Source organism: Alligator sinensis, unplaced genomic scaffold (genome assembly GCF_000455745.1).
Source record: "Alligator sinensis unplaced genomic scaffold, ASM45574v1 scaffold1085_1, whole genome shotgun sequence".
Taxonomy (NCBI): domain Eukaryota; kingdom Metazoa; phylum Chordata; order Crocodylia; family Alligatoridae; genus Alligator; species Alligator sinensis.
Window position 1 is genome coordinate 809,543 of NW_005842611.1, and position 21,094 is coordinate 830,636.

Below are 21,094 nucleotides of genomic sequence, written 5' to 3' on the forward strand. Positions count from 1 at the left end.
TAATGTCTCTCATATACTACCAGGCACAGCCACTCGTGACAATATATGCATGTGCACACTCAGTCACGTACACGGATATGTTCAAACGAATGCACCTCCTGCACACTCACCTGCACGAATGTGCAGAAACACACATGGGAAGCTCATGCAATTAAAGAAGACGGGTTAAAACCTTGCCAGTAAAAGTAATGAAGTAATCCAGCAATCACCATCTCCAAGGCCACATAATCCCACAAAGGTTCAATAAACTGGAACTTTCAAAATGGGGCTCCGGGACGGGGCCTTTGGATTTCCCTGGGATCCGGGCTCTGTCCCTTTGGGGAGCTCTGGGCCGGTTGAAAAGTTTGGCGGGGCGGGGACTGGGACTGCTGGATTTTTCCATTCCAAGCAGAAACCAAGTGAATTCTTTGCCACACAACAAGAGCTTCACACATCTCCAGACATAAGCAGGTTTCAAGCTTGCCAGTGAACTCAGCTAATTTAGAACATCTCTGAAATGCCACGGATCAGCTCTCTGGCACGTTGACACAAGGCTTGTTTTGTCTCTTTTTGGGGTGTGGATGGCTCCTCTGGAAGGATGCTTCCGCCTCCCACACAGGACATTACTCTTGACCTTTATCATCTCTCTCTTTCTCCTCCTGCCCCCTTATTTCTCTCGGTTGCCATTCAAACAGGGCTCTGATGCCATGGCTTACGTCACCGCAGACTGGAAAGGCCAAGGTACTGGAGTCAGCCCAGGAGACTCCTAGAGCTCGGCCTCTTGACACCTTTTCCTTGAACAGGATTCTTCATTCATGGCACCTGCCAACTCTGATATAATCCCAGGTGCCAACGAGAGCCCCTAGGCCCAGTGTGATGGCAAGGGGACACTCAGCAGGATTCATGGAGAAGGTGTAGGAGTCACAATACACAGGGTTTCCTCCATAGATGAGCCTGCAATGGCACTGGCCCTATTTTCTACTGCTCTTGAATGCCTGCATACACCAGGGGCCCCTCTACACATTCAGGCATAGGTGCAAAGGGATCAAATGTGAGATCCACACAACTACACCTCCTGCTATGCCACATGTGCAAGGCAAGAGGTGCGACTGTGGGACCACCGTGCCATATTGCCAGTGCAGGGGGAGCCTGGGATCACATCCCAGCACCCCCTGCGATGGCTCCTGTGCCTATGAGCCTGACCGCTGATGGGGCTCCCAGTGGGGTCAGTGGGGTGGGGGTGGCATTCTCACTGCAAGCCTCACAGCCGATGAGGCTCAGAGCAGTGGGGGATGCTGCCACCACTGTGAACCTTGGCAGCTGCGGGGCTGGCAGCGGGCGATGCACCCCAGTGCCTGGAAGCCCCTCAGTGGGGCTGGGAGCCCCTCGGTTGGTGGGGCTCCCAGCCACAGTGCAGCACTTGGCCACATGTTCAATTGATGGCACGATTAGAACAAGCTACTAAGTTATTGCACCTTTTTGGGGGAATAACTGCTTGTTTTATCACACCATGAATTGATTGGACGTGTGGCTGGGTCACAACTTAAGGTGTGGTTAAATGGTTAATCATCCCTTAAGTGTAATGTGTAGAGGGGGCCGAAGTGACCTGCTGTTCCTTATTCTCCTTCATCCACTTAGAGGACAATATTTACTCTCCCAGCCTCATCTAGGGTCCCTGGCTGCAAGAGCCTGAAGAGGGGCAGAAAAAGAACGTGAGTGGTAGCAATGATAACAGGAGGGGTTGCTGCAGGGCAGAAGGAGGTTACAGTGGCAAAGCTGCATGGGGAAGGATACAATGGGGGTGGTGCATGTCAGGAAGGATTGTGCATATGCATTGTGCAATATGGAGCCCCGCAGGGGTATGGCTCACAGGTCCCTAGCAGAGGGAATGGGACCCTGGGGTGATATGAGCACAGGATGCTGGAGGTCAGGACTGAAGCATACTGGGGAAACAGTAAGGAAGAGTAGAGAGGTGGAGGTAGAGAGGAGGCATGTGTGGGAACAGCATGAGAGCTTGGCTGGACTGGATAAAGCTCTCCTCCAAAGTCACTGGCAACCACGATCCTATTTTAGCTCACCGTGAGAGCACCTTGGAAAGAGAGATGAATGGAGATGTGCAGAGGAGTGGCCAGCCTGCCCTGCACAGGGATCCCCAGAGGCTGCAAGCAGTCTGGGGATGGCAGAGGAGATCGCCCAGCAGCCCCTGTGCTTCGGTGGCAGGGATGGCATCAAGAGGAAACCCACCTACTTTGGCTCTCATCAGAAGAATTAAATGGTGGGAACAGCTTCTCCTGTCTCCCCGCCACAGGCAGTAACCCCTTTCGCTTTAAAATAGAAGGCTTTAAAGCCTGGGAAGCAGGTTATGGAGCTGTAGGAATATGGATACGATTGTAGAGATGAGTGATGTGCATTCAGTGGGGTTTACGAGTGCCATGCTGCTGAATATATATCATGCTAGACTAGAGCAATGCAGGCAGCTAGAAATCAGGTACCAAGTCTCCTCGGTTGTCGCAGAAGCTGGGGGCAGGCAGGAAGGAGCCTGGACTAAGATGAGTCACTGGGCTCTCAGGCTGCTTCCAGAATAAATGTATTTAATAACAGGAAGGTACAGTACCAGCAAGGATCTCTAAGCACTTTCCCAAAGGGGGTAAATGCTGTTATTGTCTCTATTCTGCAGGCAGAGGGCTGGATACTTTGTTCCTTAAGCTGACTTTATGAGACTCAAAGTGGACTTATTTGACCCTGAAATTGCCAGTGGAAAAGTCTCATTGCAAGGGTTAACTCTTGCTGGGAAGACACCTGGAGCAATCTGGACAGTGAGCAAGCCTACACTACCCCTGGCATAAAGGAGGGTCACTGAAGGGCCTCACCCCAGGTGAACAAGCTTATCAGCAGCTTAGCTGGACCCATTCCTCACGGCCCCCTCTCTCCACTCCATCCAGCTGCAGTCGAGAGCCAGGGGACTTAGGCCCAGAAGAGAGAACTGGCTCACGACGCATGGACGAGAACCCAAGAGTCCCGGCTCTCAGCCTCGTCCCTGCCCCATGGGAAAGCCTTGCCCTGCCCAGCTACCTGACACATTGGAGGATGGACAGACAGACATGTCATGCCTGGTGACAAGGCCAGAGATGGGTGGCATGAAGGGATGTGGGTGAGGTTTAGAGCTGCCCTGGTGATCTCTGAACTTGGTGCTTGAGTCAGGGAGGAGCCAGGCTCCCGAAGGTTTGGGGCAATGATTAGCTCTATTTGGGTTTTGAAGGCACAATCTGTAATCGGGGCCAGGAACCAGGTAAAAGCTGCTGTTGCGAATTACCCAACTCCACAGGTAATTTCTGATTAGCTCACTCCTCTCCCCCGGTGCATCCTCAGTTTCCATAGCAGCTAAGACCTGAGTAAAATGGAAACATCTGGTTCAAGCGCAGGTAAAGCTCCCCTGAGGAAAGAAATCTGCTGGATGGCAGGAAACACAGAAAACAGCCCCTCTGCAAAAAAGTAGCCTCCAAGCCCATGTGGGAGGGAAGGCAGGCATGATGGAGAGAGAGGGCATGGAAACTATGGGGAGAAATAAGGGACTGGCAAGGAAGAGGCAGGCATGGGGAAAATAGAGGGAGAGAGGAAATGGGGAAAGGAAGGACGGGAGGATCAAGAAGAAAAGAAGCAAGAGAGGAATGGTGCAAACAGCCCGGTGCAGAGATGCCCTCCCTTAACTGCTGCTTGACTGTGGTCAATGCAGTGGCAGGAAACTCCATCCTGTCCCACTTGAGGCTCAGTTATAGCGGGAAGCACACAGAGATCTGTGGCATGGACCCACATGGCGAGACCTCACCCACCCAGGAGACATGCCAATGCATGCACGAAGGGCCAGGGCTGAGAGACCTGTTTCAGAAGAGTCACCTCTTAAACCGTGGAAAGGGACAGATCAAAACAGCGGCCTCCCTGCTTACAGCCCTCCTGCTCCTTGCAAGACCAGTGACTTGGCCCAGCAGGACAAAGCACAAGGGCAGCTGAGATCTGCGAAGCTGCAGTAACTGCAGTCGTTGGCAGGGTCTGGACACACAGACAGCTGGCACTGGAAGCAGCACCTAGCACTGCCTGAGCTTTGCTCACTGCCTGAAGTATGTGGGGCTACCAAGGAGGCAGCCTTCTAGGACAAGGTGCGTCCTCAAGTTGGGTCATGGCAAAGCAAATGGGGAAGATTTCCAGGACATTAACATGGGCTAATAAATGCATTTTTGAGATGCATTGATGAAGCACAAGTTGTAAGCAGAAATTATGCATGATCACAGAGAGCCAGCCCTTGTCCTGCAGTGGTACTCAGTAGGCTGGTACTTTGCCAAGGTCACTATGCTTGAGTTACCACCTTAGTAACCTTAGTAGACTTCTTGATTCAATACGACCCAGGAAATGCCGGTGAGTTCAAAACTTCCAACAAGATTAAACAGAATGACTGGGCAAGGTCTAAAAAGTGCTCACCTATCCCTGTGATTTGTACATGAGGGAATTCATGCTCCAGCAATCAAGCCCTCACAATTACATTCATGTTTTGTTTACTAATTAATGAGAAGTGACAATTAATGCTGCTTACTTAGTGGATTTTGTTCCTCTCTGCAATGCTATTTCTGGTTCCTCCTTGCAATGAAATGAAAAAATGTAACAACGCTTCGAAAATTGCAGTTTTTGCAAAGGCACTTTGTAAATCCTGCAAAACTGAGCACTTTTCCCTCATACGCATGCATGCTCTTGAAGAGCTCGGGAGATCACATTAGTCTCTTCAGAGCATTCAACCCATGGTCATGACATAAAACCAGACCTGGCTCTTACCACATGTCCTCCTCATAAACAAAGCTGTGTGCTTAGTTCTCACTGCTCTCTTCAATGCAGAGCATAAGCCAGTTCATGCACTGGGATCCCTTCACCGGGTGGGGAAGGATGAGCTGTTCTCCCAAGTCATGGCCAGGTCACAAGTCCACACTCCAGTTGGGATCACTCCCGGCTGCCTGCACCATACCCTCCTTTGGGCTGATGGTACCACGGGAGGTCTCCTGTCACCCCCCAGCAGGAACATCCCCTCCCTGCAATGCACTGGAGAGCATGAGCATGTCTTACCTTTGGGTGAGATGTGTCTCCAAGTAATTGTGGGTTCTGGTCTGCCTGTGGCCATGCAGTTGAGACTGACATTGCCACCCTCATTGATGGAGATATCAGAGGAGATCTCAGTGATTTGAGGAGACACTGTAACATAAAAATAAAAAAGCAGAAAGTAAGAAGGAGATCTTGACTGGTTCACTCTCTTTCTTCAGGCATGGCTGTGGGCTGTGGTTTCTCCTCCTCTCCCAGAACTTCAAACTAAGTGCCAGTCCACCAGACATGGTGGCAAAGTACCTGGGGAGTATGGGGTGTCTGAGGTGAGATGAAGCAGGAGGAAAAATGGGGTTCAAACACCTCAAAGGAGCTTTGTTCTGCTCATGCACCAGGAGTCATTAGTTTCTGATCTGCATGGCTCTTCTTCACTGCCCTGTACCTGGGGTATCTCCACCTTTCCTGCCAGGCTTTGACTCCTTCTTGCAAACAGATGTGTATGTGGCCTCCCCAAAGCATCTCTGCATTAAAACCAGCTGCAGCAGGTTGTCTAAAGAAAACTATCCTCCCTCCCAGCAGTCCACATGTCACAGTCTGCGGAGTGAAGGGGTGTGGAGAGGCTGGACTCGTTGCTCCCAGCCCTTTATAGATAGGCAGGCCAGCCCTTTGTCTTGAAGATGATCATGGAGGCCTGCAAAAAAGCTGAGGAAAAGTGAGTAGAGCCTAATAGCTACTTGTGAGAGCCTCTACTGTATCAGAGGTGAGGCCAGGAGCAAGAGTCACCAATGGGACTGCAGCCACCTTACACCACTGTCCAGGAGGCAGGAAGCAGGGGAGAAGAGGACCAGGTATCTGAGCACTGTATCCAAGGAAAGGGTGGACACAACATGTCCAGAGGAAGAGGATGGAATCGATGGCAACAAAGAAGGATGAGTAAGGGGAGAGGTGGAGGAGCAGGACAGACATTACTGAAGAACAAAGGAGTCTAGTCTCACTAGGGGATGTGATATGGGAAGGGAGAAGGTCTGCACAACCTCAAACGGGACAGGAAGTCTTGGCAAGATGAACTAATAAAAAGTCCTGTGCACCTTAACAGAAAATAATCACCTTTCTATTGTAAACATTTTCTGGACCTTCTGATAGCATTTAATAGAGAATTGACCCTGGAACTCTTTAGGATCGTTTTAAACCATTAACTTCTAGAAAGCATCCTGTTCTGTAGGAAGTTCAGTAGGTTTCCTATGCATTTTTATAGAGCTCTATATATTTCTTTCTTATTATTGTATCTTCTATAGGGCTTGTTCAGCACCAGAACCTGGAGTCAGATCAGAATCATAGAAAGTTTGGGTTGGATGGGACCTCAGGAGGTCACATCTAGTCCAACCCCCTGCTCAAAGCCCCAACTAGATCATCCCAGCCAAGGCTTTGTCTAGAGGGTCTTAAAAACCTGCAAGGATGGAGTTTCCACCACCTCTCAGGGTAACCTGCTCCAGTGTTTTACTACCCTCCTAGTGAGAAAATTCTTCCTAATATCTAACCTAAACTTCCCTTGCTGCGACTTGAGATGGTTGCTCCTCGTTCTGTTACCTGCCACCACTGAGAACAGTCCAGCCCCATCCTCTTTCAAACCCCTCTTTAGGTAGTTGAAGGCTGCTTTTAAATCCCCTCTCAACCTCCTCCTCTCTAGACTAAATAAGCTCATACCCTCAGCTTGTACACACCAGCAGAGGTCTATCAGCTTCAATGGAGCTAAATTTATCAACGCCAGTTGAGAATCCAGCCCGCTGCACTCACTTTGTGTAAGGAAGGGAGCTCTGCCATTACCATTCTTGGCTTTCGCCCTTGCCACAGAACTTGGAGTAAAGCACCCCTTTGCTTTCCTGCCAGCTCTCTGCATCCACACCTGTGGGGAATAGCTGACACACGCACAGCCCTTTCCAGGGGCCTGGCTGAGTCCAGAACGACTGCAGTGGCCTTGCACACAGTGCCTCCGCTGTACAGGTAAGTAATTTATTGATCTGTAAAGTGTTCCAAGACGCTCTGAAAGGGATTATGTCATGGCAGCGCCAGGCAATAAAATAAAAAATGATGGATTTTTGTGAACGCGAGGGTGATTTAGGGTTTGTAGCTGGAAGTGTAGTTAAAGTACATTTTAAGTGGAAATCAAGGTGGGTAATGAATTACTCTCTGTTTTGAAGGGCTTCTGGGAGTTCATTTTTCCTGCTTTGGACACAACAGCTAATCTGCTAATCATGCACCAGACAACAACAGCGGATCAGAAGCAAGCTAAACAGAAGGGGTTCTGGGGCAGTGCCATGTAGAGCATGGAGATGATGCTGAATGAAATATGCAGATTTAAGTGAGTTATCTTACTTGCTGCCCAAAACCGAGTCTGACCGCATCACTGATTCTCAACCTTTGGGGGACTCGTGGCTCCCCTCACTGGATCGAGGCATCCCTACATAACTTGTCAGTTGAGTGGCACCTAATTTCAAGGACAACATTGTATATTCCAGTGCTTACCTCCTTGCAGAAGGGCCAAGCAGTGGTGATGGAGGAGTGGCCAGGAAAGGACAAGCCTGAGCCTGTGTTTATCTGCTTATCTCCTCATACCCTGTGGCACCCTTCAAAGGACTTAGCTTCACACTGCATCACCCTGGTTGAGAGTCACTCGACTAGGTGGTGGGTACCCCTTTGAACCAATACCCCAGCAGGCAGCAAAGAGACGCTATGCTACCAGAACTGCTCCCTTCTGGAGCAGATGTACTTGCATGTAGTATTAGCTCTGTTACAGTTGCAGCAATAAGCCCCTACAGACATTGGAGTCATGTTGTGCTAGGAGAGATATATACACAGAGTAAGATACAGCTCCACCCTGAGGACCTTATAGTTTCGACAAGCAAAAGAGACAAGGAAAGCATGGCTAACCGCACTTCATAAGTGGGGGATGGGGGCAGAGAGGTCAAGTGACATACCCAAGGTCACACATGAAGAAGCAGCAACTGAACCCAATTATAAGTCCCTACCTGTTGCTTTAACTAGTAGATCAGCCTGCCTCCACTGCAAGTCTGGAGCATTCGAGTGGAACCCTCTGTAACTCGAACACCACTGAATCAACTTCTCTCGCACACGACTGGTCTCGCCCAGCTCACTGGGACTTAAAACCCAGCTCCTGTCTGCAGACAGCAGAACATAACCTAGTGCATCTGCATTTGCATGAGGAAACCCAGCAGATAATACCAAATTCTGTACTGAATGAATTGCCCAAGCTAAAGATTGGCCACATTTTAAATTTAAAGCATGATCACAAGGGGGCAGAGTTAAGGGTAAAGCTTCCAACTCTGCTTTTCATAGCTTACAAACACGTATGTTCACTGTGCATTAATGCTAGGATTTGCTTTGAGGCTGTAGACCTTTTCTTTTTTTTCTCTCCTCAGCCCAGCATAGGATAATTTGCAATCAGATTTTTAAGCACTTGATCTTTGCTTGAAAAGTGCTTTGAAATGTAAGCCATGATCTTTCATTACTTCTACACCCCCTGGCAATGGGCCCCTCCCCTCAGCTGCCCAAGTGGTCCGAGAGAGGGGTTGGGACAAGACATAATGTCTCTCCAGGCTGGGCTATGAAGAAGTTTGCTCAGATCAGTGCCAGATGGCAGTAGGCAAAGGTGCCATAGCCATAGTGGGGAAGTAAATGAGAGTGACAGCGGGAGAGAAGTCTTTAGTTACCCTTTAAATTAAACGTGCAGTGTTCGGATTTAACACGACAGTTATTGTATGCTAATTAAATGCTTGAATAATTAATTAAATGAATTATTTAAAATGCCTTTCTTGAGACGTAACAGGTATATTATAAGATTTTACTACACTAGGGAGAAAAGGCTTAATAAATAAGTGATCGTAAATACAATGTGATATTAGTTAACATTCAATGGTGGCCCCATTACATCTACATTAAAATGCTTTATTTAGTGGCTGCTATTTTGCTAGCAATGGGGTGGGGAAAAACATCCTCATGCTGAAGGGAAGATGCAGATGGACCCATGCCCAGATGGGACGAATAAATAAATAAAGCTAAAGAAATGCAGGCCTCCCAGGTGGGAATTCGCTCCTCGTTACCAGTCCTTGTGTTCTCAGCATCTCTCTTGCTCAGAGGTGATTAAACACGGCAGTCCTGGTCTGAGCTGCTCCAGTGACACCGTGCAGATTTCCCTAGAGTGGGGCCTGTGCTTTTATGGCTTTTTTCTTTTGATCGCAATGACGGGGAAGGTGTTTGTATTGCACGAGTCGATGCGGCCCCTTCCATGGATCCTTGAGCCAGGCCACGGCTTTTTCCTAGTTTTCACACATACATAGCTCCGAAGACAGAAAATGGAGCACTTACATATTTAATGCAAACAGATGGTGTGCACACATTGCATTCACACACATGGAAGGGAAGGGGGCATCAGCATGCTTCATGCATTTAATGGGTAGAGATGTATGCACATGGGCTTACACCGACACGTGGGCCACAGACTTCCACATCCCCCTCCTCACAGACATGCCCCTCTCCAGTGCACATTTCTGCGCACACGCGCTCACCTGCACTCCGCCCCCACTCCCTCCTCACACACACCCCTGTGCACTTACATGAACGTATAGCAACAGATGTGCTGTCAGCAATCGGGACGTGCATACACCTCTGGCCATATACAAATGCACACCGACAATCTAGCTGCACCCCCCCATGCACACACACACATCCAAGCTCCTTCCCGATGACACTTGGTGCAGGTCATTACCAGGATGACTGATGTCTCCTGTGATTGCTGTTCCAGCCTGTTTTTATAGCCCTTTCTTATTTGCATAAACATCTCTGGCTCTGCCTCCTCGATCCAGCCCTGCTATCTCCCTATCATCATTATCTTCCCATCCATCTTCCCCTTCTGGAGCACAAGGCTTGTGCTGACGGTGCCATTCCTTTCCTCTGACATGATGTCCGCACTTATCTCCCCTGCCACACCCCTCCCGCCCTGCTGCTCAGTTCCCTCTCCTGGGAGCAGCCAGCTCCCAATGCACACGACACCCAGCTCTGCCCGTGGGGCTGCACCCCTCTGTGTGGATCGGGTAGCTGGGAGGAGCACTAAGACCATTCAGAAATCCCCCTCATCTTTAATCTGCAGCCTTCATTAGAAGGTGGTTTTTAACCATCGAAAGATGAGATTCTCCAGCACCCTCCCAGGAGGGGTAATGGTGGCAGTGAAGCCTTCCTAATTTCATGATGGATCTTTGCTATGGTGACGGGTGACAGCAAGGGGCTGGCCTCCGTGATGCAGGAGGCCCTTTCCAGACCTATATTCTAACACAAACTCAATCCAAACTTCCCAGGTTTGCCCAACTGGCCTGTGCATTTCCCTTGGGGAGGGAAAATCCCACTGCCTACTAACAAGGTTGACAGCTCAGAGCATGTCCGCTGGAGTGGGCCCTCTTAGGGCACAGTGTGGGAAATGCCTAGTTCGTGGCTTCTTATGGGCCAGAGGTATGAGATGGGCAGGAGGAGCTCAGCACTGACAAGCCTGAGATGCATCTGGGCCTGCAAAGAAACTGGTTTTAGGGACCCAAGGAACTTAAGAAGTGAGAAAATGCTAGCACCTCTGAGGTTTCATAGTGTTTGGGGGGTAATGCCTTACACACCTAACCCCTAAGCTGCTTTGCAAAGTTGAGCTTAATTTCTGCTGTGCCTCAGTTTCCCATGTATAGAGGCTATCATCCCTTCCTGCTCTCATGAGCATGAGGTGTGGCTAAGTACATTGAAGACCATTATGCTCAGATACAATCGAGATGGATGGGGGCCATGCAGGGAATTTAAATAGGCGGAAATGGCTCATTGATGCCTATGATTTATTGCTAATATGGACATTGATGGGAAAGGGGGCAGTGATGCAGATCACTGTGCATTGCATGGTGATCCAGGACTGCCAAAACAGCCTTCAGCCCCAGTCAAGTGCTCTGTAATGACCTAAAGTACTGGCTCAAATCCCGACTCCTTGTGGTGCAGTACAATATTGTATCACTGGAGACTGCTGTCGGGATGTTTTCCCAACATAAAGCACACACCCAAAGCTAGATGACATCTGCCCCAGAGCAAAGGAAGCAATATAAAAGAACTAGGGCTGTCAATTAATTGCTGTTAACATGTGCAATTAACTTAAAAACCAATTAATGTGTTAATTTTTTTAACAAGTTAATTGCATACCTGGTTTTGGAGCCTGCACCCAAGCTGCCCTGCCCCAGTGGCTGCAGCAGGAAGGAGGGGTGGGGAGGTGCACCCATGCACCCACAACCCCCATCTAGGGCCCTGAGAAGCCGGGCTGGCAGTGCTGGGGGTCTGGGGAAGGCGGCACTGAGCTGCAGTAGGGCTACCTGGCACCCTTGGGCCCACAGCTTGGGTTCAAGGCAGGCCAGGACTGTTGGGAGCTCTGGCACAAGCTGCCTCCAGACCTGCAGGTCCTTGCGCATCCCTGGTCTGGGCCTCTGGGGAGTGGCGGCAACAGTGGCCCCATGCCCTGCACCTCCATGGAGGCAACCGCTGCTGGCGGGTGGGAGCGGGATTCTTGCAGAACCACTTTCCGCAGCCCCCAGCCCGCACCGCCCTGTATGTCTGCCCCCAGCCCAGTGCCATGCGCGCCCGAGCCATGCCTAGCACCGCCACTGCCGTTCCTCCCCGCGCTGCCCAGGCTTCTACTGGGACCTGCATGCAGCCACTAAGCAAGTAAATGGGGAAGATGAGGCAGACTTCAGAGTTTTACAGAGGAATTTCAGGACTATCCCTCCTATGGTGAAACAGGGCCACAGGGAGGGGAAGAGTCTGCAGCACCATCACAGAGCAGAGCTCGGAAGAGGATCCAGCTCTACCGGTCAAGTCCCCTCCCGCTGATGGGACCAGGTGGTTTCCAGTACAACCCCACTCTAGAGGACATCAGCATCTGGGCTATACGACACTGCACCATACCACCACAGTCTGTAAAAGGAGACAACTGGAAGTAATGAAGTTGGACCCAATTCAGGAGAGTGACCTAGAAGTAAAGGCCTGATAGCTTATTCCTGGTCCTCGGAGCCATTCGCTCCCTCCCGGCAGCATCCAGCCCGATCCGTTCCACCCCCATTAGCATAAGAGTTCACAGAGCACGCAGTTTAATTGCTGCCTTGATAGCAGACCCCTCCATTGTGTCTTTGCTCTCTGTTGTGTTTGATTTTTTTTTTGGGGAGCTAGAGAAGAGGCTGAGAAAGCAGCTTCTTCGATAATAGGTGTATTATAAATCAGTGTGAGCCATTCAAACACCGTCCTAATTAACAGAGAGACACAGGGGGCTCGATCCTTCTCTCCTGCCAGTGCAGATGAGAGCAGCACTAATGAAGTCTGCAGAGCTACACCAGCTCAAGTGAGAAGTGCCAACCTCTATGAGCCTGACCTCTTCCTCCCCTCCGACGCCAACGTCTCTCCCTTGGCCTTCATAGAGACAGGCGTGCTTTTTTATTTGTATGATGTGGAAGACCCTGGAGGAGGCTGAGGCCTGGAATAGCCTCTGCAAGGCACTGCACATCCACTGCACATCCCCAAAGAGCTCATACGTGAAGGGTGGGAGCAATGAAGTATCACCACGTCCACTTTGCAGATGGAGAGCAGAGGCACTGAAAGAACAAGTGTGTCTATGTGTGTGCGATTCACTCTGGTGCGAGGACTGGCTGAGGCCCATGGTCTGACCCGCAGTAAAGCAGTGCCCTTGTGCCATGAGGTATTTAAGGCCCAGTTCTATCCTGCTAAGGAAACAAGCTGGGCTCAGCAGAGCAGTCAGGAAGGCACATCCAACATTGCACAGTTCGACAAGTGACCATGGTAGGCTCTTCCTGTTTTATAGCAGATCCACAGGAGAGGTGGCTTGCTGACCTGGTGGACCGGCTGGCTGAGGTGGCCCAGCAGGCCTTGCCTTCAGTTTGGACAGGCACTGAGTCCCTCTTGCACCTCTCCAGCATCAAAGTCAGGCTTTTTAAAGCAGCTAAATGAGAGTTTTAAGTAGCTGGTCAGGGCGGCTGACTTTATGCTACGTGCTCCTCTCTCCTCAGGTATAAAGGGTAAGCTGCAAGGCCAAGAATAAGCAGGGCAGAGTCCGAACATGATGGAAAAGTCATAGGAGAACATTCCTAGTGTCCTAGGTTATAGTAGCCCTGGGGCTACTCTGATTTATGTCAGGGGCTAAACTTGGCCCCAGGCAGTCCAGCACAGGAGGAGGAGGAGGAAAGGATGGAATAATATCACCTTTGCTACCCCTAGCCCCCGACGTGATGAGTTGGCTCATCCTGTCTTCCCCTGAGGACTGACCACCCTGTGCACAAACCAGAACGAGCCAAAGAAATGAAGTGAGAAGCTTGGAAATGAAAGGGACACACGTAATCACCTTAATAAGCAACTAATAAATAACTAATAGCAACTGCCCTCTTTAAAGTGAAGCATAACGAGATGTGTCATATGCTGCGGAGATGTGTCTAAATGATTTCCAAACCACGGAGTAGATCCTGTTGTAGCAAAACTCTTTTAAGCTTGGAGGACACATGATTATTTACACAGCTCTCTGCCGCAGGTCGCATGGTAAAGCAGCGCAATAATTCAGGGAGACGAGGGAGAGAAGGAAAGAAAATATGTTTCCAAAAAAAATCATTAGTAAAGAATTCACAAATGTGGATATAACTCACAGCCCAAGCGGCAGGATCCTGTACACAGGACTTGCAGCTAAGCAGCAAAAGACACTGTGATCTGACTCCAGTGTAAATCGGACAGGGCCTAGTGAGGCCATTCAGCCCCAAAGCGCTCATCCTCCCTTCTTTGTGATCCTTGGCCCTATGTCACCAAGTGCAGATCTAGGTTTCAAATGCTCCAAAATTAAGGGGTCCCTAGATCTGGGGAGGGGTAAGGGTGTGGGAAGCCTGGCTCACTCATTCTTCTTCCCTCTTTTTCCAAGACTCAGAAAGGATTCATTAGCCTCTCCCCACACACTGAAACCCCAACACAAGCTATATGGGGCAGGAACTAGTCTGGTTATTATAATGACAACTTCAGAGGAAACATGGTATAACCGGTACAGGACTGAATTAAGGCTTGAGTGAGCTGGGTGACCTAAAATAAGTCACATCACTGCTCCCAACCTCAGTGTCTCTGCCTGTAGAAGGGGGACAATGACAGTGACCTCCTCCGAAGAATGACCCTACATCCTGCTGGTCAAGGTTGAGAAGGGTAGCACCCGGTCTGTGACTGGATTGCCATTATCCACAAAACATCAAAGAGGGTTTTGTTTCACTGAATCTCTAGTTTTTATCTTCCCTCTTTCCATCCCTTCCCATGAGCATTACCCACACTACAAATCCTTGATGGGTAAGGAATGGCTTGGTTGGTACTATGTATTCATTTTAGCAGAAAGGAAGGGGGCATTTCAAGTAAATGATTCCAATTTGGGCCCTTCTACATTTCCAACTGGGACCAGCATAAAAAAAAAGATCTTGGGAATAAACACAGGGAAGGACCCTGTCCAAACTGGGATGTAAGGGCAGCCTATCTTGCTAAAATAGGCCAAGTTAGAAACCTGGATCTGTATGACTTTGGCTGGGTCCCCTCAGATAGTGCTGCGAGGGGCGGGGGAAGAGCATAGAGGAGGCTTTCTCCAGTCCAATCCAGGACTGTTTTGGCAACACCCTCCTAGTCCATGCTGTGGCTTAGAAAATCAAATAAAGTAAATAGAAAGTAAATGGTACATAGTGGCCTGGGTCCAATTTTATCCTGAGCCTTATCCAGGTGCACGGGTGGGTATACATATGGACAGAGTAGCAATCGACATGCCTGGCGCTCTGCAATCTTAAAACTGTCTTAAAAAAGACCACAGAAACCAGGTCTTTGTTATCCTGTGGAGTTCCCCCTACACGGCACGAAACACCTCATAAGACAAGCCGAAAACCGCCTGTACCACCCTTCCCGCACGGAGGACACCCATCACTATGGTACCGAAGTACCAAGGAGCGCTCTTCACAGCGGCATTCAAAGCAACCATTCTGGCAGTCAAACAGATAACGACACTCTCCCACCCCCAGTCTTGTATCACAAGGGTGTGGTACTCCCCGGCTGTCTCCATTTCATCCTACAAGGCCTCCGAGCTGACGGGGGCTCTGTTAATCCGCTTGTGAAATGTCACCGTGCAGGAAGGAGTTGAAAAGTGTTGCGAGAGAGAGAGAGAGAAAGTTTGAACACGACTTCTTGTTAATACAAAGCTTGTCAAACCCATCACCTCAAAATGCTGAACGTCTTTATTAGATTCCTTTATCTCCCCCTGAGATCGGAGGGACACGACTGGATGATTCTCGGTGGAGATGTCATCATCCAGAAACTAATTAAAGGCTGCGCAGGAAGTCGGGCCTTGCACACTCTGGAGAACAAAATGCATTAGCAACTGGAGTCAAGAAAAATATTACAAGTGAACTTCAGATCGGAAAGGGCAAGCTGGAGATTTGACAATAACACTCTTCCTTTCCACATCCCTCCCCTCACACTCCTTTCCTCGATGTCTCGCTCCAGGCGGAAGCGAGCCCACTGGGACCCCTGCAATATTCTGGCGCCAGCCACTGCAGTATGCGGCTCATCAGCCCATGATGAGTGAGAGCTATACAAGGATGTTCAACCATCTTCTCCACTGGGAAACCCGTAGGAAGGGTGATCGTGGCTTGCACTTCAAAGGCCTCCTCCCCTTGAGAAGCAAAACCCTTTCACAGACACTAAGCCAAAGGTAGGAGGGAGCTGGATAGGCCGGTGGTTTGGGAGCTGGCTGAGGACTGCGGAGATTCAAAGATTAGCTGCTCTGTCACAAACTCCTCGTGTGACCTGGCATCTCTCTGTGTGCAATGGAGAGTACACTTCCCCACCTCACAGTGTCGTTGGGAGGACACATTTATCGGGGACTGTGAGATGCTCACATACTACTCTGATGGGGACCACACAGGAGCCATGGGTGGACAGCACTCAGCACAGTGAGTTGCCCTGCCAGCAGCTCCATTTTGCTGGTACCTGACCTGAGTCTCAGGGAGGTCCATCCTGAGGTTTCCTCCTATCGGAGATGCACAATTCAACAGTTAAGCTACATTTAATTGGCCTTCCCCTCACAGCCTGCTGGATCCATGGACCCCTTCCTGACTTGCCATCTTGTTGCTTGCTGAAAGTGCTGGACTCATTTAATCTGGAGAAGAAAAGACTAAGGTGGGGGTGGGTTGCCAACAGTCTCCAAATCCCCGGAGGGTGGTTATAAAGATGACGGAGACAGAATATTCCCTGTGGCTGCAAGATGAAGCAATAGGTAATAGAGAAAAGTTAGGTTTGAGATTAGGAAGACTTTTCTCACTAAGAGCGTGGTCATGCATTGGAAGAGCTATCAAGAGGGGCTGTGCAATCTCCAGCCTTGAAAGCTTTTAAGAGCCAGTTAAACAGACATTGAGCTGGGATGGTTTAATTAGAGAAGTCCCTGCCTTGAGAAAGGGTTAGATGGACTATATAGACTCTTGAAGTCCCTTCCAGCCCTACTATCCCATGATTTTATTTCCATCTTCTGCTGCTGGAACAAGAAAGCCCCTGGGCTTGCTGAGAGTGTAGAGTCTACTGACCTACCAATAACCCATCACACTCAGACAAGAGCCCAAATGAACTAAAGAACTAAGGGTGATGATACCTCCCCCTCCCTTTTGTCCCTCTTTTTGTCGGAGGGACAAAAGCATTCATTTCACTAAACTGATGGGATGCCAGTGGGACAGGTGCTTAAAGAGGGACTGTCCAGGCAAAAACAGGATGCACGGAGTTGTGAAATGGTATTCTTTCCAAGAACAAGAAAATGTGCTCATCTAATTGGCATCTTCAGTGACTATAGGGCCAGTGCCTATTGAGTGAAGCTCTGTACATTACATTGGTTATTTGGGGAGGGCTGCTGTGTTTTTTCATATTCTATCTAGAGGCTTAAGCTGACACCGAGAGAAATAAATCTCCCTGCCATTAAAAACTCACTGTGCTCTTGCCTACTCATTCTTATCTTTGTGCTTCTCTTTCTTTCCCGTCCTCTCTCGTTTGCTCTTCTTCTGACACAAGCACAGCTAACTGTGTACGATTACATTTTCCACACTGACAATAATTTTATTCCAGGGAACATGCCCAGGGAAACCATGTGAGGCACAGGCCAGGATTGCTGGAAGATGAGCAGTGGTTCCAGAAACACTGGAACAGTTTCCAGTTGAGTGATGGTTTTGATTCAAAAGCTGGTGGAAGTCACAGCTTTAAACTGGAACCAAGGGACAGTGCAAGGTTGCTACTGAATTTCAATGCCAATCCATCTTTATAATTACTCACCAGGCCTGTCCATCCAGCTACCATGCCTGCATATCAATGCATCTTTTACCTGCCTAAGGCCACGCTCTGCCCATGTGCCAGTAACATCTTCCTCATGCCGCTATCACTGCCATAACTACGATGGCAGAACCAGGAGTCCCATGCACGGATGAGCACCCTGCTGTCTTAGGCGAGTACAAACACAGGGAAAAAAGATAGCTCCCAACCCAAACACCTCTCAATCTAAGCATTAAACAAAAGGTGACAGATGGACAAAGACAGACCAGGGAGACCCTGTTGGTCAGCAGGATGGCCAGCGCTCTAGCGGCCTTGCTGGCATCACCATTTTTGTAGGCATTGTGACAAAGAAGAGTTTTAGGAGAACAATGACCTGGCTTTGCAGATGTTTCTGGGGGACCCCTGCCAAGCATGGCTGGCAGCACAGGAGAAAGCCTGAAGAGGCTTTTCTTTTAGCATATTTTTTCCAGTGGGCAATGAAACTTGCTGTACCTATCCACCTGTTATATTTTGTGTCTACCAATTCGAGTAACTGTTTTGTAGCCATCCATCTGTCAACTATATCTTTCTACCTATCATATTTATCTATCTACCTAGCTACCAACCATCTGCATCCATCTATCTACTGCATCTACTTACCTACCATATCAATCTTCTCTCTTTATACATCATCTACTTTCTTTTATTGATGCTCAACACCCCAGTAACTGAGAGCCTCCTCAGAGTAAGAATGACGAGAAAAAGAAAAAAAATCTCAACCAAGAAGAGACTGAAACCCTGAATTCTCCAATCAAAAGTACTGGAGGCCACATGGACATAATGTTATAATAAGGTGTTAGCTTGACTTTGGGGGCTTCATTCCAATACCAGATGTAGAATCGAGCACATCAAATCAACCCCACCAGCCCTGAGAGCCATATTGGTATTGCTCCTTATCTTCTGCACTAAATTAAAAGTGAAATGCTTCCTCATTGCTTCCTTACTCTTTTTCTTTCATCAGTTAGGTCGGCATGATCTGTCATCAGCATCTAGATTAACATGCTTCGCTGCAGAGCAACCACTTACAGAAGTGTCAGTAGGTATCTGATCCTTGGATCAAATAAGCAATAGATTAAATATTGCTCTGCATTACACCAGTGTATATTTGAAGTAACTCCATAAGTGCTACTTTAGATATAGACTGATGGACATTATATATTGGATTAAGGAGGTGGGGGATTACCGTGCATCAGAAGCTTGGTTTTCTTTCCACCTTCCCTGTGGTAAGTGGAAAGAAAACCAAGACAACTTACCCATGAATGGAACAGCAGGACAAGTTATTCCATATTTATGCTGGGTAAACTGCATGGACAGTTATGTCAGAGTGGCTAATGCTCTGTAAATCCACACCCTAATTTACCTTGCAGTAGCTTACTCCTGCAACCAGTCCTGCCTGACTCTGGCTCTATGAAAACAGAAGTGGTCTTGGCTTGGCAGTACCAGGTAGGTTATTTGGCATGTAGAAAGTAAGATTCATAGATGCTAGGGTCAGAAGGGACCTCAGTAGGTCATCGAGTCCGACCCCCTGCCCTGGGCAGGAAAGAGCGCTGGAGTCCATGAGGATCTCCAAGAACTACCTGGTGCAAGCCAGCTTCACGTACTTGCCTACAGCGAGTAGGGTCAGGACACAAGTGGCATGGCAATAGTGAGCTCCCACAGTGCCCGCTGAGGGCTAGACACATCAATGTAAGAACCACAGTATGTAGGCTCCTCAGCTCAGAAAAGATCCAGATTACAACAGAGCATCTCCAAATGGCAACAGTCTGTGCAAAGGCCTTGGGAATAACCAACCTGAGCCAAGCTTAAGAAGCGTGACCAGGGATCAGTGTTATCTAACATATCCCCATAGGCTCTTAACTCTATCATACCGCCCCCACCCCCACACACCCACGTATTATTACAAAGATGCATGTATACATGTGCACAACAGACACAGTTCTAATGTAGACCTCGTCTAGGCCATGTTGGCTGAGCTAGGGATGGGCGAGTGGGAACAGAAGATTTGGAGAGGAAGTGGAGTGAGACAGCAGGGTTGCTTCTTGTTAGGATTAAGACTTATTGTAGGATCTGTTCGGGCGGCTTTTGCTGGCAGCCTTGCGCTACACTGCATCACAGAACCCCTCGCCTACCCAACAAGCAAAATTCAATTTTTCAGCTTCTAATCAGGTATAAAGAAATGACCTCCTGATGCTCTGTGCTGATATCTGTGTTGCCGTGGGCCACCCCAGCCCCAAACAATCCCTGGTTCAGCATGGGGCAAGGAGCCATGTGTTGCTAGTACTATGGCTTTCTGTCCAGCCCTCAGCCTTCTTGAAGGAGTGCACCCTGGTGTGATTTCTATTAAGGCTGGGAGCCTTTCAGACGAGCTGAAAGGGACAGGAGCCCGTTTGTGCACAGTGGTTGACACTGGGACCAGTGCTGCTCTCAGCTAGAGCCTGTTGCACACACAAATTCTCCTTGTGTGGTGCTGGTTATTGCAAAGGCCTGCCAGCACCTGATATCAGATGCTTCCCAGCTGCCTTTGTATCTTCATGTCCCCGAAAAGGAGTGCTGATGTCTTATTTACAGTGAATCTGGTGCACGGGCTCTCTACAGGGCCCTGGAGGAGCTGGGAGCAGATTCTCTCCATGCTCCTTAAAAAGTGTCCCCCCCACTAGTTTCCTCTGTGCCTTGCTCGCTCTCTCCCCCAATCTGTGGGATGACAGCACTGCAGAGCAGCGCCTGAATGGCTCATTACCCCGGGCAGATTCAGCACAAGAGACCTGGTGTCTGAGCAGCGTAATGAGCCCCTCAATTGACTGGGAATGAATGCATTAATCTGAGGCTGTTGGGCTCTTTTCATAGGCGTGCTGAAAATACACAGCCACGCTCCCTCACCTGGGAGAGCTGGAGCCGCTGTGTTGCCAGCCAGGGGTGGTTGCTGGGATTTGCACACTGAGCGAGAACGAAAGAACGGGAGAAAGCAGGAAGCCACTGAACACGAGGGAGATGGCATTGCTCAGGGCTTAATTCAGGAGCATGGAAGGGGGAAATCCAAGTGCTAGCCTGAGCTCTGCCACAGACTTGCTGTGTGACCATGGCCAAGTCACTTCCCTGCCTTCTGCTTCATACAGAGCACATCTACACACGCTATTAATGCTATAAAGGCTTATTGCACAGTAAAATACTGTGCGATAAGCCTTCCCTGGGTGCACATCTACATGTGCTCCCTGTTGGGAGCTGCTTCGACCCTGCTCTGGCCCCCTGCAGCAGCTAGGCAGAGCTCTAGGCTCCCCTGGGGTGCTAGTTGGGGAGCTGGCAAAAAGCATGAGGTCAGTCCCCATAAGCATAGGCCAGGAGAGCTATTGGCTGCAGCGGTAGATGTCTCCTGGTCCCGTGCACATTGGGAGGGGTCCTGACATGGACAGGACAGGGAGACAGCTGCCACCGCAGAGCTCACCCAGCCTTGTGCATATGGGCACAAGCCCCATGCCCAGCAGGGCTTGCCCATGCAGCTGGGGTCCAGCCAGGAGCTCCCAGCCGGTCCCTGGCTGGACAGAGATGCAGAGAGTAACCCAGTCCTGGTGCTGCTTGGCTCCCGGCTCCTTTGGGG

The 21,094-nt window shown here is 49.4% G+C and overlaps 1 protein-coding gene across 5 annotated transcripts in view; it reads right to left on the minus strand.

The window, feature by feature from the left end:
• Window positions 1-21,094, minus strand: part of NTM (neurotrimin) — a 258,741-nt gene that overhangs the window by 71,538 nt on the left and 166,109 nt on the right. For all 5 annotated transcript variants that reach the window (XM_025214900.1, XM_025214899.1, XM_025214898.1 and 2 more), the window contains exon 3: window positions 5,086-5,211. In XM_025214900.1, the coding sequence (XP_025070685.1) occupies window positions 5,086-5,211 (126 nt within the window). The remainder of the gene's footprint in view (window positions 1-5,085; window positions 5,212-21,094) is intronic.